Source organism: Leptonychotes weddellii, chromosome 3 (assembly GCF_054177405.1).
Source record: "Leptonychotes weddellii isolate Sample4059 chromosome 3, ASM5417740v2, whole genome shotgun sequence".
Classification (NCBI taxonomy): Eukaryota; Metazoa; Chordata; class Mammalia; order Carnivora; family Phocidae; genus Leptonychotes; species Leptonychotes weddellii.
The window spans coordinates 166,191,715-166,209,639 of record NC_138371.1 but is presented as its reverse complement, the minus strand read 5'-3'; the positions used below and the strand labels follow the sequence as shown (position 1 = coordinate 166,209,639).

The 17,925-nt window shown below is 37.1% G+C and overlaps 1 protein-coding gene across 3 annotated transcripts in view; it reads right to left on the bottom strand.

Moving 5' to 3' along the window:
• Positions 1-17,925, bottom strand: part of PCCA (propionyl-CoA carboxylase subunit alpha) — a 369,494-nt gene that overhangs the window by 244,183 nt on the left and 107,386 nt on the right. For all 3 annotated transcript variants that reach the window (XM_081815165.1, XM_081815167.1, XM_081815166.1), the window contains one exon: positions 9,584-9,620. In XM_081815165.1, coding sequence (XP_081671291.1) covers positions 9,584-9,620 — 37 coding nt within the window. The remainder of the gene's footprint in view (positions 1-9,583; positions 9,621-17,925) is intronic.

Genomic DNA, 17,925 nt, shown 5'->3' with positions numbered 1-17,925 from the left:
ACAGCGGACTGGTCCTCCGCTTTCTGCCTAAGGTCTTGCCCCTTCTTAGGGGCAGTCCACAAGCAGTGGTAAGCTGATATGGGTGTACAAAGGCTCAATCCCATGGCCCCAAGTTAAAACAACCAAGAAAGACCAGAGCCCTCTGTAGGATCAGCTAAGGCCTTTGTTGAGTCTGCATCTCAACTCAATTCAACTTCTCCTTCAATCCAGTTTCTTTTTTTTTTTTTTAAAGATTTTATTTATTTATTTGAGAGAGAGAGAATGAGAGAGAGCACATGAGAGGGGGGAGGGTCAGAGGGAGAAGCAGACTCCCTGCCGAGCAGGGAGCCTGATGCAGGACTCGATCCCGGGACTCCAGGATCATGACCTGAGCTGAAGGCAGTGGCTTAACCAACTGAGCCACCCAGGTGCCCTTCAATCCAGTTTCTTTCACTCCCTCACACAGGCTGGTCCCAAGAGTATTTCCCCCAATAAACTTCCAGAATCTGTTTCCAAAGGAATCCCACCTGTGACAGAGGAATACATTTGAAAGGCTATCACAGTGATTAGCTTAAACAGAGAGAACAGCAGAGAAATGGAAAGAAGTTGATGAATTCAAGATTGGGGAGATAGCTATCATGCACAAACAGTGAAACCATATAATGAGACATAACAGTGAACGCTGAACCATGGGAAAAGCCTCACTGCTGCTATCACAATTTAGCCCTTTCTACTTCCTGCCTCTGTGATCCATGACACTGCAGATGGTAGAACTTCCATCAGCCTTATTCTCTGCATGAGGCTGGCAACAGAACAGAACTCCTTCCTACCCCACAATGTGACCGACGGGAAGTGAACACACAGAATGAAGCAAAAGTCTTTGTCGCTTAAGATCACAAGGAAAGAGCAATACAAATGTGGAATACTAGAGCTCTCATGAACTAACAACAACTGCACAGACTCAAATAAAAATTAGCATATTACCACAGTTTTCCAGGGAAATACAATTTAGAATATACTGGGAAATGTGGCTACCATACAACACTTGGCTACTAGGAATGGAAAAATTCCTATTGTGTACACAAACAAAGAGGTAGTTTAAATTCAAGCTATTTGGGGAAATAAATACCATTACCCATGTTGTATATATTTGGTCATAATTTTCTACTGATCTTATTGTTGTCTTTTTTTTTTTTTTAAAGATTTTTTTATTTATTTATGAGAGAGAGAGAGCATGAAAGGGGGGAGGATCAGAGGGAGAAGCAGACTCCCCACTGAGCAGGGAGCCCCATGCGGGACTCCATCCTGAGGACTGAGCCGAAGGCAGTTGCTTAACCAACCCAGGTGCCCCTAGTCTTTTAATTACAAACTAGTTATAGTTAGTTTTAACATTATCAACTTAGTTTTGCTGTAACCCTTTGGGTTCGCACATTTCAGACTAAGGTGATAAACATACGCGTTAATACTATCTGGGATTTATAATCATCCAGTAACTAGAATGTAAACATGTTACATATTGCAGTCCAACAGTGACTTATTCATATCTCTGCTACTACTCAGATATATAATACATATAATCTCCAAAAAAGATACCTGTGATGATCCTTATTAACACTGTATTTTTTTCCACTGGAAAATAAAAAGTGTGAGAGGGCACAGGATATTTTTGCCTTTCCTAAGTTGGCCATCCAAACACATAAATAACCACATAAATATATCTAGTTTAAGTAAGAATGAATCAATAGTGTACACATAAAAATAAAATCAAGACGTGTTATAAGCTAAAGTACACCAAAACATAACATTACTTGTTTTGATTTGGCAAGGAGAAGCAATTACTCTTTTCAGAAAAACTGATCTTGTCTACCTATTTCCCTCTACTTAGGCAAATACAAAATTAGATCCCTAACTCTGCTCCAGGGAACAGAAATCAAGCACATTTCAATGTATTGATAGATTAGAGCAAAAAGGGTTCACAGACAGGAAGTTTCCCAACAAAAACCTAAGGCTCCATGTTTTCACATTATTGTCAGAACATTATGCAGAGCCTTTTGCAATAGAATAGAAAAAAGAAAAGGAATGCAAGAAAGAACAATAATAAAAGGAAAGGTAATTAAGGACTGAGAAAAACAAAAAGTGGGAGCAAATATGGTAAAAATAGAGAGAGAGAACTTGTAAAATCATGCTGAAAGCCAAAACATGTATGCTGGAGTAATAAAAAATATATATAGATAAGTACCCTAAGTGACAGTAGGGAAAAAAGAAGAGAGGGGATACAGAACTCACGCTCTCATCTCCCAGGGATTATCATCTTGACCTCAAATGATCACATTACTTCAACGACGATGGGAAAACAGCGAAGTAAAAAGCCTCACTTTTTAATGGATTTCATAAAGAATACTTTAACACTATTCTCTTCAACATAACCTTTCCTCAGGCATTTCTTATTAAATCTCCTTAGCACATGAAACATATCTTCTACTGAGGACCAAACTGGAAAATAAATTAACATGATGTGCTATTGTGAACAAAGTCTAAATTATAATATTTTTTCAAAGGTTTCTTCAATGTATCTTCAACCACACAGTCGTATACGACGTGTGAAAAATATCCTAAGCAGCATGAAATAGAGGAAATAAAAGACTTGGTGGCTTAGCCAAGTATTTTTATCCCTCTTAAGTATGAACAATTTGTTCTTAGTTATAAAAAAATATGAGCAACTTTTTTAATGTAATGCCATGTCAAAAGGAAGATGGGAAGAATAGGCAAAGGAAAACAGCCAAGGCAGAGAAGAAAGGATAACCATAGCCCCTACACACTCATCAGAGACAGAGGCCAAGGCAGTCTGAAGGCTAGTATCAAAAAGAAACAAATGGAAGGGGGCACCTGGCTGGCTCAGTTGGTAGAACATAAGACTCTTGATCTCAGGATTGGAAGTTTGAGCCCCACATTGGGTTGTAGGGAGGGAAGGAGGGAGGGAGAAAGAAAAGACATAGGAGAGCCTATCTTGCAAAGAATGTAAGATGTCACCATCAGAGATAAGGGAGAAGGCAATAAGGTTGTCACATAATCTCGCACATCTGAATCTTAGATTCGTAAAAGCTTCCATCAGCCCAGCCTAATGAATCCAAGAACCACCGACAAGAATTGCTGAGTAGTAGTCATTCACAAGCACATACTGAATTTATTTGAATAATCTTATTTTTTATTATCTATTTGCTGGGAGTTTATCATAGTTTACTTAATATTCCTGTTCTTCCCAGGTATCTCCATTACAAAACTGAAGATTAAGGGAAAAGGAATGAGAAAATTACTGTCAAATTATGGTCTATAAATATTGTGAAAAAAATTTTTAAATGTGTGATTATTTAATTCATTTGTATACTGATATACACATTTGTTTGGATTCATTCACTGAATAACCACTTGCTGAATATACACTATGTGATAAGCGTTGTCTTAAGTACTAGAAATACAAAGGAAATTAACCCACATGGTCAACTATCTACAAAACAGTAACCAAATGAACATAAAACAATCATTTACAAAGATAAATAGAATCTGTTTAATGCAGGTATCTCATGTTATTTTAAGAGAAAAGCAATCCATCAAGATAATTCTATGAAGGGGGCAGGGAGATATCTCCATTTTGAACTAAGTCCTGGGAATATTGCAAGACAAGGAACACACTTTATGAGATACCTGTTTCGGTTTGATATTTTTTCCTTTCCCTTAAAAATTCTTTATAACTCAATCATTCAGTCACTCCTCCTTTTAATAAATAGATACTTGAGAAAAATGTGTATTTTTCTATTATTGGGCAGCGTGTTCGATATATAAGGTCTAACTGGTTTATAGTGTTGTTCAAGATCTCTATTTCCTTACTGATTGTCTCTGTAGATGTTCTATCCATTACAAAAAGTGTGGTATTGCAGTCTCCAACTATTATTTTAGAACTATCTATTTATCCTTTCAATTCTGTCAATGTTTACTTCAAATATTTTGGGATCTTTGCTGTTTGGTGCACGTGTGTTTATAACAATCAGTACATAATGTCTTTGTCTCTTGTAACAGTTTTAGACTCGCAGTCTATTTTGTCTGATATTAGTATATCCACCCCAGTTCTTTTTTGGTTACTATTTGCATGGGGTATCTTTTTCCATCCTTTCACTTTCAATTTCTATCTCTGGATCTAAGTGAGTTTCTTGTCAAAAGCATATAGTTGGATTGTGTTTTTTATCCATTCTGTCAATATCTGGCATAGTGAGATATCATTTCACACACACTGGGATGGCCATATTAAAAAAAAAACCTGAACAAACGCTGGCAAAGATGTGAAGAAACTGGAATATGGCTGGTAGGAATGTAAAATGTCACAGCCACTGTGGAAAACAATCTGGCAGTTCCTCCAAAGGTTAAACATGGAATTACCATACAACCCAGCAATTCCACAACTACGTATAAACCCCAGAGAATTAAAGACAGGTACCCAAATACATGTAGATGTATGTTCAAAGCAGTACTATGTACAATAGTCAAAGGAGGAACTGACCCAATTGTTCATCCACAGGTGAGTGGATAAAAACAAAGTGGTATACACATGCAATAGAATACGATTCAGTCATAAAAAGGAAGGAAGCCCTGATACATGGTAAAACATGGATGAAGTTTGAAAACAACTCTAAGTGAAAGAAGCCAGACACAAAAAGTGCCATTTTTATGAAACATTCAGAATAGGTAAATTCATAGAGGCAGAAAGTAAATTAGTGGTTGCCAAGGCTGGAGGGCAGAAGGGGGTGAATACTAATGAGTATAGAGATTCCTTTGGGGGTAATAAAAATGTACTGGAATTAGACAGTGGTGATGGGTGCATAACATTGTGAATATACTAAAAACCACTGAATTGCACACTTTGAAAGACTTTTATAGTATTGAAATTTTATCTCAATTTTTTAAAAATCGAATCTTTACTATAAAAATTTAGAACTAGCTGACTCTGCACCTGGGGAAAATGGTGAGGACTGACTTGGAAAGAGCATGAGGGAACTCTCTGGGGTGACAGTCATGTCCAACACATATATGTATGCATATAATTCTATGTTAAAGTATTTAGTGGGATACATATCTGCAACTGCACTCTGAAATGCACCAAAATCAAGATGGATTAACAAATGGATAAATGATAAAGCAAATCTCCAAAAAATTAATAGTGGAATCGTGATGATGGGAATATAGGTACACACTGTAAAATTCTTTCAAAATGTTGTATGATTGAAATTTTTCAAAATAACAGAGGAAAAAGTTAACAAACAAGAAAAACATCTACACAGAGATTAAGAATATGGTTATAAGAGGAATGACTGAGTGGCAGTATGAGAGTATCTTCTTTTGAAGAAATGACATGTAAGCCAATATATGAAAGGCTACAAGGAGCCATCTGTGTGAAAATATCAGCTAGAGTATTCAAGAGCCCCCTCAACCCCCCCTCGAAAAAAACAAAACAAAACAAAACAAAAAAAACCTTACTCTAAGATTCTGAAGTTTGGTATATTCAAGAAAGCCAGTGTACCTAAAGCACAGCAGGCAATGAAGGGAGTAGTCTAAAATGAGACTGGAGGGCAAGGCAGGTGCCAAATCATTTGGGGTTGTAGTCAGGGGAAGGAATTTTGACTTTATCTAAATGCAAGGAAAAGCCATTAGAGGGCTTAAAGCAGATATGGGATGGGATGAGATGGGGTGTGTCCTTATTGCTTGGAGTTTTAAACTATCACACTGACAGTTACGTGAAGAATGACTCTGAAGTGTTTAAGAAAAGTCGAGAAACTGCTGTCACAGTCCCTGCAAGGACAATGGTAGTTTGGGAGAGAGTACGGGTAGTAAAGATAGTGAGTAATGAATATGGGAGGTTATTTTGAATGAAGGACTGACAGTATCTATTGATATATTGACAATGGGATGACAGGGCAACAACACCACGATAGATCTTGGGTTTTAGCTTTAGCCACTGAGTAAAAGGAGTGACATTTGCTGAGATGTAGAAACTGCAGGTGAAGTAGGCTTAGAGTATGGTGAATCTGAGGATCAAAAAAATTTTTATTTAAATCAGGCAAGACTTGTGATTCTGAGAAAGATGGGCAAAAGAAAAGAATTTGAATGATCCGGAGGTGGTTAAAGGACAGGTTTTAGTTTACAATTTTTTTAGGAATCAATTCGGTTTGATTGTACTGAAGACCTTTGATCAAGTAAAAAGATCAAACTTTAATGCAAATCAAGCTGATTACTGTTGTCTATCACTGAGGTTAAAGATAAACTGGGGATCAATAGCCCTGTATCTCTAAACTTAGAGAGGTCAAAGGAAAAAATCAGGAGTGAGAATGAGAGAGACAAGGAAGACCAAAAAACAAGCACACAAAAGTAACATATTAAGCTTTAATGGTCTCTCACCCTATCAATGATAAGAGGCTATTTCTTCAAATCCACATATAACATGCTTAAGTGCATTACAGTATCTTACACAAAGTGGTGACTCAAATTTTAGCTCTCATCCTCTAATCCCATTAGTTTTGCAAAAGTATAATGAAAAATCCATAGTCTTTGGCACTAAATGAACCTAAATTTAAAGCAGGCCCACCACTCAGTAGGTCTGTGACCTTGAGCAAATTACTTATCATTTCTAATCCTTAGTTTCTTAAATGTAAATGAAATAATTAACCCAAGAATTAGCATTAGAAATAACAGTCACAAAGTGCCTGCTACATGGAAAAAATGCTCCTTAAACAAGAGCTACTATTATGTAAAAGACACCTAATTCATCAATGCTCAAGGCAGTTAGCTTCCTCTTTCGGCCTCATAGATTCCTGTTTCCAGAAGAGAAGACACAAGAGAGGAGGGAACCACAGAAAAGATAATCAATTTATTTTCTCCATGTAACACAGAAAGAAGTAAAGCAGAGAAATCTGTAAACAGGTATATATGACATGGGCAATCTGCTACATATAAATGGACAGGTTCAAGGGTTTGATTATAATTCAGTTGTTTAGAACTAGGAGCATATTTTCCTGTGGAATCAATGTTTAAGTTAACTCTTAGATGAATTCACAAAGGCCCATCAGAATCATAATGTAGTTAAAATGTGAAAGCCCTCAATAAAATTAGAAAACAAAACTGATGAATCACCAAATGAAACAGTATCAAGAGACTAATAATATGTAATTTCATTTATTTTAGAAGCTAGCACTTGAGGGAAAAAGTTTTATGGGAGGTTTCCGTGGTGATTCAGAAGGGGTTTCGGGGAAATTCCAAATGCTTTATAAAGCTGATGACCCTGGTTCTTTATTATGTTTTATTTCACCTCAAAAGTTTTATGGCTTCCCTTTCAGCATAAGCAAAACACTAACTCTCTGACACTTAACAGCCATGATTACGATCATTTCTTTCACAAATGAGAAGGCATAATTGGAGAAGAATTAGAAGATAGGAAAGAGGAAGGAGTCATAAAGGTTATCCCTCAATATAAAGAAAAGAGCCTGAGATCGAATTAGGTAACCTCAGGAGTAAGCTCAAAGGGGAGTAAGCACAGCATTAAAATATTAAGGGAGGAAAGCCAAGTGATGAGAACCGTTCAGAGTCCCATTATGATTAACTGATTATTTTAAAGGTCACAGATTTAAAAAAAAAAAAAAAGGTAAAAGACAAGACATGAAAGCAAGCAATCTGCAGCCTGCCATTTATACAAAGGAAATGCTCAAGAGTTGAAGAGTCATAATTTGAAATACGGCATGCCAGTGTAATTCATGATATTCTTCTAATCCCTTTCATTTCTCTAAATTCCTCCAAACATTCTGTCCTTTTAAAGTAGATACTATTGTGCTAATAGTATTACGGAATTAATAACAATACTATCTAAACTAGAACCAGAAAGACAACTTTTTAAATCTAAGAGTATACAATGAAATTACTTTAGAAAAAAGTCTCAGGGCGCCTGGGTGGCTCAGTTAAATGACTGCCTTCGGCTCAGGTCATGATCCTGGAGTCCCAGGATCGAGTCCCGCATCGGGCTCCCTGCTCGGCGGGGAGTCTGCTTCTCCCTCTGACCCTCCCCGCTCTCATGTGCTCTCTCTCATTCTCTCTCTCTCAAATAAATAAATAAAATATTAAAAAAAAAAAAAAGAAAAAAGTCTCCTCAAAAGCCAGCAGGTATGCTCCATGCCTCTTAGGCTGTGAGGAATGCCAGTGATTTCAAACCTGAGAGAGATGCTTTTGATTTTCTCAAAGAATAAACCACAAATCAGTTCCATGTAGTCCAACTTATTCAACAATCTAGCAAATCTTCTGTGAAGTACTGAAATGCTTTTTGAAAATGTTGGTATGTCTGAAGAAATGATTAAGGAAGAGATGTTGTAGTCAGATAAAATAAGATTTTCTAAGACCTGGTCTTAAGTCCAAATCTACATCAGTAGCAGCAATGTTTGTAAAACAAATAAACAACAAAACACACTTAACCATGAGCCAAACTAAAATAATTTAGCAAGCCCCAACTAAAAACAGGGACCCAACAAATCAAACAACTTTCCAGATCACTGAAGAACTGTTAAGCTAGCCTGAGCCTATAGTAAAGAATGTATTTACTAACTCAACTGGTTACTTTCAGAAATAAGACGTGTACACACACCCACCCACCCACACACATACACCCCTATGTAAATTTTGCCAAATCAAATGCTCTCCCAGTGAAAAAAATAATTCTGAGTCATCAATCTTAATGAGAAAACAGGACTAAAGAAATGTTAATGTGGGATGCTGAAAAGTTTGGCCCTACCCAAGTAGGGATGCTAAGATGCTGAAATTTCCTGACTGCCAAGCATTGTCTGATTTCTCTCACATACCTACAAAGTTCTGTCAAATGTATACAAGTACTAATTTGCTGTATTTAATACAATTGTAAAGTTATTTAATAGCATTACTAATCCCTGATAACAATATGCCCTCATACATTTTTTTAATTAGCAGACACTGAAAATAGAAATCGTTGTCATGAGCAATAGGAATATTTTTTAAAATAAAAAGTTGGTAAGCCCTGCCCCAGTATAACTGTACCTAAAACAGTCAAGTAAAACAGTCCTTCAGTTTACCTTTTACTCCAATTTAGAATATTCAGTTCTGATTTCTCACATTCTCTTTCCTAGCAAGCTTATTAAAAGGTGATATTTAATATCTTAAGAAAAGGTAAAAACTTGAAGGGCCTTGTCAAATAGGAAATCTTCATTTTAATCACCTATGTCTTTAACCTTAATAAGTTGTATTCAACTAAGTACATAAAACTTACATTACATCCAAGCTCAAGAGTTAAGACAATTCCTTCTTTTAACTAGCCCATGATTTCAACTTACAAAAGAGCTGTAATTAAAATCAAATTACTCTTTAAAGTTCGGTTTCATAACAGAACATGGTAATTCAGCTGATACATTCTTCCAAAGGGACAAGTAATCAAAATTCTAAAAGTATTAAAATATTATTTGCTCTATGGGGTTACTTATTACATGTTTACTCAACCGTTTCTGCTGAAAGACCTAGAAACTCTAACAAAGTTAATTTAAGAACTTACCAATTTCCCTTGCAATTCTGACAGCTTCATCTGCATCCTGTAAAAGCAGGAAATGAGATCCAACATTAATCCCATCAGCCATTGCACAATGTCTTTAGGGCAGTCATATATTGCACTACTGTCTCCTCTGATTCATTTAATGTTCAATTTTACAACCTTCTACCTCTTTTCACTCAGAGAAATGTAAAATTAATACCATAAGTGGAATGTAAATTCTACCTCATCATTATTATATTAAGAAACTCAAAGCAGTTTGAAATTAGCTGGCAGGAAGCACTACCAGAATTGCCAATGATTTGGTGCAGTTGCTGGAATTTAACAGCAGAATTTAGATGTTTACAATCAATACTGAATCATAAATCAAATCATTAAAGCTTGTCTACAGCCAGCTTGTTTCTGTCCCTCTGATATTTACACGTCATGTTTTCCTGGATTCTGTCAGCAGGGGGAGTTGATTCTCTATTGTTTGGGAGAGGCTCATGATTTTCTAGAAACAAAAAGTAAATTTTCAGCAGTATCTACAGAAATTGCCAATTGTCCCCCCCAAAAAATTCCTTTAGTAGTCTTCATTACTTTTTCCTTTTCTTTCCATCCTTTTCTCAGGTACATATTTTTATCTTTACTAGGTACATTTTGTTATGTAATTTAAAACCTTAAATTCCATGAACCAACTTGTGGGGGTAAACTTCGAAAAAGCCAAGGAAAGCAAATGCCTCTCAAAGAAGTACAAGGTAAGAGTTGATGGATATAAGGATTAATTAGTACTAAATATCAACCAATGCAACTGACAGAAGAAAACATTCCCTCAAATCTAAACCATTTCATTGATCATTAACTCTCACCTAACACATGAGCACAGGACACTCTGGATACATTTCCCCATGGAACAATAAGGAGAAAGCTGAAAAGGTGTTAAATCCAAGCCTCCCTAGTAAATGTGGCTTTTCTTTACAACTCAGAGATGTAAACTACACAAGAAATGACAATGTTTTGAAACCATTAGCTAGTGAGAATGCCTGATTTTTTGGCAAAATTGCTTTAAAATATTAAAGCGAAGCCTGGTATTTTGTAAGCTTTTAAGCTAGTAATTTAAAAATGTAGAGTAACCATGTCAGAATCCTCCCCCAAAAGGAGGGGAGGGGGATGTTTATAACTGGTTCATTTATGTCTAATAAAAAAAAAAAAATCTTCCTTAAAAAGTCTTCAGTACCTAATAACAACCCCTGAATAAGGAGGTTGGCAGGGGAAGTTGTCAGAAAAATTTAATTTCCTTTCATTAGCCTGTCTGCTCCACAAATAGGTGCTTGTTAAGTTCAAAGTGGTCCTGAAAGCGACATCAGTTTTAAGTCTTTTTTTTTTTTTTTTTTTTTTTTACTCCAAGCAGTCACATCTGCTAATGAGATTTTCCAAATAACAATTGTTTTCAAGTCAGAGATAAATCTATACCTCCCACTCTACTCTCCCAAAAATCAAGGTTTACTGCTTTATTATACCTTGCTGTTTTCGCTGACCCTACATTCTCCAAATTTTAGCTTAAAGGGATAAAAATCCATGAAAAGGGTCATTTAAGAATGTTAGTGGTTTCCACACATTGAATTTGAAGGTTCTTTGTTCAAGCCAGTGACAGTTATTGGAGAATACCTCCCCTTAATAGCCTCTCTGTCAGGAAGTGTTAAACCTGCCAAATGCGGACAATTAGTGCCTCGCGAACAAAATACAGGAAGAGCACTGGCTGATGGAGGCTGGATTATAAGGAGCCTAAAAGGAAACTTTTAACATGTCTTTTCTTTCAAATGTGTAATAGTGTATTTGCAAAATATACTGGGAGAGAAAATAAACTGCTGTCACAAAAGTCTGTTACCTTGAGAGAACTGACAAAGACGCAAATGTTAAAAGATAATTCACAGAATTCATTAATCATATTTATGTGTGGACATACAGAGATCTATTTACACAAAGCGGAACTTCTAAAAAATGTTTTTGACTGCCACAAATCCCACACTTCTATAAACTGCCACAAAGCAATCTTGTCTTTTAACTAATCAATATGTCACGTTTCCTTACTATGATATAATATTTGGGACATACTTGCAATATTTGGGACATACTTTTAAAAAAAATCATTGTTTATCTAAGATTCAGGTTTAACTGGGCAACCTATATTTTTATCTGGAAACTCTTAAGAAAAAAATATTTCCTACTATGAAAAACAAATTTCACTAAAAAGTAATTTTACATTTGTCACTCATTTATCCCAAGATATTTTATTCAGGACATATTATATATTAGACATTTAAAAACTATTACCAGTTTCAAAAAGAAACTATTAAATACACTCATCTCTAATCTGTTCTTTTAGCACATTTAGCTATTATCAGGCTATATAAAGAGATGAAAAGCCCCATACAGTTCCAAATTCAATGGCAATGATATATCACACAGTATAACTTTCCTATAAGACTACAGACAGAAAAACATTTTTTAATAAAAAACCTTGAATCAACAAGAAAAAAGATCAACAATTATCAGGAAAAATGGTCAAAAGATTAAATGAGAAGTTTCCATAAAAAGAAATCCAAAAGAATGTATGAAGTATGTTCAACTTTAGTCATAATTATACGCATACAAGCGAAAACAATGAGACACCACAGTCGATCTGCCAAAGTCTGCCAACAGGCAGGAGTGAAGGCCTGAAGGTAAGCAGACATGACTCTCACTACTGATGTCATATGAAAGGGTACCAGCTTTTTAAGAATTGTTAGTATCTATCAAAAGTTTGAAGACCTAAATCGTTCAATCCAGCAACTTCATGCACATGGAAGAGAGAGAGAGTTTTTAATTTGTTGCTGATGCTTTGGTAAGAAAATCAGAAAAACAATTTTAAAGGCCTTCAATAAGGTACTGGTACCAAAAGGATACATACATGAAATGGAATATGCCATAGTCTTTAAAAAGATGAGGTTGACCATATATAATACTACATGAAATAGTTCTTGCACTCGTGGAACTTACAGCCTTCTTTAGTAAGGGAAACGGAAAGAGAGCAAACAAATCAATTGAGAATTGATATAAATGTTACATGGAAACAAAAGGTACAGAGGAAGACAGACAGAACATGTTGTAAATACACTACTAAGAAAGAGTCCTTCTGGGGGCACCTACCTGGCTGGCTCCATCAGTACAACATGTGACTCTTGATCTTGGGGTTGTGAGCTTGATCCCCACGTTGGAGGCAGAGATTACTTGATACTTTTTTTAAATAAAGAAAAAAAATGAAAGGGTCCTTCTAAAGTAAAAATGTAAACTAAAGCCTGAAGAGAACAACCACTGCCATGGGAAGATTAGGGTGAAAGAAGTCTAAACAGAAGGAACAACATGAACAAAAACCCAAATTCAGAAGGTATTTCCCATGTTCTAGAAACTGAGTCCATGAGGTGAAAACTGAAGACAAAAAGCAAGTGGCAGATAATGACAGCATGAAGTCCAGTGGAAGGCCTGGCCTGTTCCTGCAGGACCTTTCGGGACTCAGCACAGAGTTCCAAATGCCTTGGCTCTATGCCGGGGAATGAGGACTGGGTTTAGGAAGGTAACTCCTACACTCTAAGAATACATCAAATATAGTGCGCACTTTGGGGGAAAGCGAATTGTAGGAGAATATATATAGTATGATATATATAGTATGACCTTACCTTTTTTTATATGTATCAGTATTACCCTCTGATTGCTAAATATTATTCCTTTGTATGGATATACCACATTTTTTTAATCCATTCATCAGCTGATGGACATTTAGATTGTTTTTAATTTTTTGGCTACTATCAAAAATGCTCCTATGAACATCTGTGTACAAATTTTTGAGTGGACATATATATTTTGGATATATAACCAGGAGTGAGATCACAGGGTCACATGGTAACATTATATTTAACCTTTTGAAGAACTGCCAAACTGTTTTCCAAAGTGGCTGCACTATTTTACATTCTCATGAGCAGTGTATAAAGGTTCTCGTTTCTCCAAATCTTTGCCAGCACTTGATAATCTTCTACTGCAGCCACCCCAGTGGTTTAAAGTAGTATCTCATTGAGGCTTTGATTGAATTTTCCTATGATTAATCGTGATGAACAGGTTTTCATGTGCTTATTGGCCATTTCAGAGAAATGTCTATTCAAACACTTTGTACATTTTTAAATTGGGTTGTCTTTTTGTTTAAGAGTCATATGTGGGGGTGCCTGGGTGGCTCAGTTGGTTGAGCGTCTGACTCTTGGTTTTGGCTCTGGCTGTGATCTCATGGGTGTGAGACTGAGCCCCACGTCGGGCTCCCCGTTCAGCAGGGAGTCTGCCTGAGTTTTTCTCTCTCTGCCCACCTCCCTCTCCCCACTTACCCACCCTCTCTCCAAAATAAATAAATAAATACTTTTTTAAAAAGTAGTATGACCTTATCTACATTAAGACAGAAAAACACCTAGAAATGCTCATAAAAGCTTATGCATGCACATATACAAAAACCTCAGCTTGAGTTACTGCTTCAAAGTAGGATTCAGAGTTAGGAAAGAGGGAACTTTGACTTATTGCTGCAGACACTTACGTACATATTTAACTTTTTTACCATTAAGATCAAAATTTCATACTTCATATTACTTTCACAGTTTAAAAATTAAATCCACCATGCTTGAGGGTGTTACTCAAACTATCTAATTAATGATTTCTAGGACATTAAATGTTATCAAAACAAACTAGTGTTCCCAAAACCTGTTTAAACTTTTCATGCCATACAATGCCTGAGAACCAAATTTGAACTCCTTTACTTGGTGTTCTTGATCCTGCCTGCACCACCAGTCTCGTCCCCAGTTCCTCCCTACCTTGACTTTCCTTCCCACCACTAAGCCCACCAGGCATTCTCCAGCTCCCCGGCCTATATGCCAATACCAGGCCCTGAAGACAGAAGGGGACAAGAAAGGCACCATCCCAGCCTTCATGTAATTTACAGTGTGGTGGAAAAGGCAGGCCCTTAAATGATTATACAGCAGCAAAGAAACCATTACCGAGATGCATGTTACACAGAAAAGGTGAAGAGGGCATGTGACAATAGGGAATCTCAAATTCAAAAATAGAATTCCAGGAAACTTTTCAGATGCAGCTACTATGAAAGAGACCTGACAAATGAAAGTGTGGTGGAACAGAGTCAGGGTGTTGGGGCCTGAACAGTGAGCCAAGCAGAGAGTGGAACAGGGCTGCACTTCAGCCTAAGAGCAAGAAAATGAAGAGTCCTCACTATGGCTGCATTTTGAAGAATTTGGGTGTATAATTTACTTATTATTTTGAGTACTGTCTACCCTCTGCATCTCCCTACCACATTAAAATGTAAGTTCTATGAAAGCAAAACTCTCTAACTGGTTCAGTGGTAGGTTTTAAATTCCTAGAACTGCCTGGTATGTAGTCATCGTTCGGTAAACAGCTGTTGCTGAATGAAAGACTGAATGAACCAATAAACAAATGAAGAGTTTAGAGAAAGGCAAGAGGGATGTGAGGAGTTTAGTCAGGAAGCAGTGGTCTAGAGGAGAGAAAAACTACTATTTTAAACTCAGGGGTGTGTGCTTCAAGTCTCAATGAAATCTGACTTTCTCCAGAAAGCCACTGCAGTCCTCCTACACTGGTGTGTACAAGGTCACACACTGCTGTGTGACCAGATTACACTCTGTCCTCCAATTATGACAGCCCCTGCCACTTAATCTCCATGACAGCAATGACTAGGTCTGCTGCTCTCTACGAAACCCCCAGAGCTTAGCAAATCAAAACACCAACACATTATTTGTTGAATGAATAAACAACTATCCATCAGCTTCCACAGAAACAAGTCTGTTGCCTAAATGATCTACTTGAGTGCCAACAGAACTGCTCACCTCCACAGCATCAGTGTTTGAAGTGAATAAACTTATATCCAAGGAGATGTAGTGGCTTGTTCAAATTCACAAGTCTAAGTGATATATAGCAAGGAAGTGCCACATGGTAGTTCAGAGCAGGAGCCCAAGAACCAGATAGGCCTGGGTTTTGCTTCACTTTAACACAAAGCACACTCAATGAAATATCGCTGCTGCTGGGCAAAACCAAGCCCAATATGTACCCTCCTTGTCTTTTAACCCTCAGTCAAGCACTTTTCTTACTGCGGCCTGCAACTTCAAATGTTTGAAACGTGGGTGGGTTTCACAGAACCCACTTTTTTTAAGCCTATTCTTAAAAAAAAAAAAAAAAAAGGTACTATCTTAACTGTAATTCTATTTAAATAAAAAAAGATTTTACTTATTTATTTCAGAGAGAACAAGAGAGCACAAGCAGGGAGAGAGGCAGAGGGAGAAGCAGACTCCCGGCTGAGCAGGGAGCCCAATGTGGGGCTCTATCCCAGGACCCTGGGATCACAACCGAGCCAAAGGCAGACGCCCAACCAACTGAGCCACCCAGGCACCCCCTTAACTGTAATTTTAAATGCGTATTTCATTAGTTTAAAAGATCAAGGGCACCTAGGTGGCTCAGTTAAAAGATCAAACTTGATAGGATAATAACTTTTTGAATTGAAGGGCCACAAGTTTACATTATATTAAAATGTAAGAGAAAACAACAGATATTCAAATTTAATAAAATTTTTAAAAATTATTAAACTCTATTTTACCAAATATACTTCACTCTTCGTTTATATAAAAAAATCTCTTTTAAGCAAAACATCATTACTTCTTCACAGATTCAACTTGGCAATATTTGAAGAAAAAGCAGAACTGATTCTACCTATTCTTAGCTTTAGAACTAACTTTTTGGGGTTTTTTTAAGATTTTATTTTTAAGTAATCTCTACACCAAATGTAGGGCTTGAACTCATAACCCCAAGATCAAGAGTCACATGTTCTACTGACTAAGCTAGCCAGGAGCCCTTAGAACTTTAAGATTTTATTTATTTATCTGAGAGATTGAGCGAGAGAGCGAGCGAGCGAGCGTGCGCACACGAGCAGGGGGAAGAGCAGAGGGAGAGGGAGAAGCAGACTCCTCTGAGCAGGGAGCCCCAAGCGGGGCTCAATCCCAGGACTCCAGAATCATGACTTGAGCTGAAGGCAGATGCTTAACCAACTGAGCCACCCAGGCGCCCCCCCCCCTTAGAATATCCTTAAGACAGTCCCCTCATCTATTAACTATATGACATATGACACAATATATGAAAATACTACAGGGATTAAGACAGCAGATTCTATTCAAGAAATGTTCAATGATATTCTGTAATTTTTTAAAAGAAAATTTCTAACAGGTGGGACAACGATCCCCTGAAAATCAAAGAAAAATCAAATATAAAAATTTTAACAGTAGGAATAAAACAAATCTGATGCTACTGATGCCCTTATACAATTTTCAAATGAAGTACTTAGAATATTTCTGTTTTCATATCAAAAGTTAATACAACTGAGAAAACACTGAGAAGTACAAAATCAAATGAAACCAAGTATTAGCAACCATATTCCTCTGGCTTCAAATCAGGAAGCAGGAAAAAGTAATGGTCCAACAATATGCTTTGATTCAAATCCCTGTGGTTCATTCTGTAATCACAGCCTATAATCCCAGTTTGAAGGAAGCCACACTCTGGTTCTGAAGTTACTGAGCACTTGGGAACACTGATGAGGTAAATATTAAACCATATAGTTCCAGCAGTTCCAGAAATGGAGAAAGAGCAAAAACAGCACCAGAACCACTAACCATCTCTTTTCAGCACAACTTACCTTAAAGGAGCTCTTATCATTTAACCCAAGAGCAAAACGGTAAAAAAAATTCTGTTTTACAGAGAATATGATGGGAGGGATGGGTGATGTTGCTATAACCAAATAAACAGATCATAAAAATGTCAAAAGGAGCTAAAAAAAAATCGGGCGCCTTTTCTACAAGCCTATTTGTTTAAATACTCTTCAGCCCCCAACCTGGGAGGCAGCAAAGTCCAACGTGACTAAGAACACAGGTGCTGGAGCCAGAACGCATGGGCTCCACACTGGCTCTCTCCGACAGTGAGCCGGCTACCTCCCAGGGTGCCTCCCTGGAATTTGGTTTCCTCAACTCTAAGATGGAGATAGTAACAGTATCTTCTCATAGGATCATCGAGAAGATGGAATTAGTTAGGGCTGAAATACACCGGAACAACACAAGGCACACAGTATGCTTGGCAATCTGTGATAACATGGGCAGCCTGCCACCACAGAGTCCCAAGTCTGTTCCTTGCCTGCCTGTCTTTGGATGGGGTATCTTATGGTCATCATTCATCCTCTGAACCCTTATAACACAGAATTAATACTGGCACTGCAATACTGCAAAAAAAAA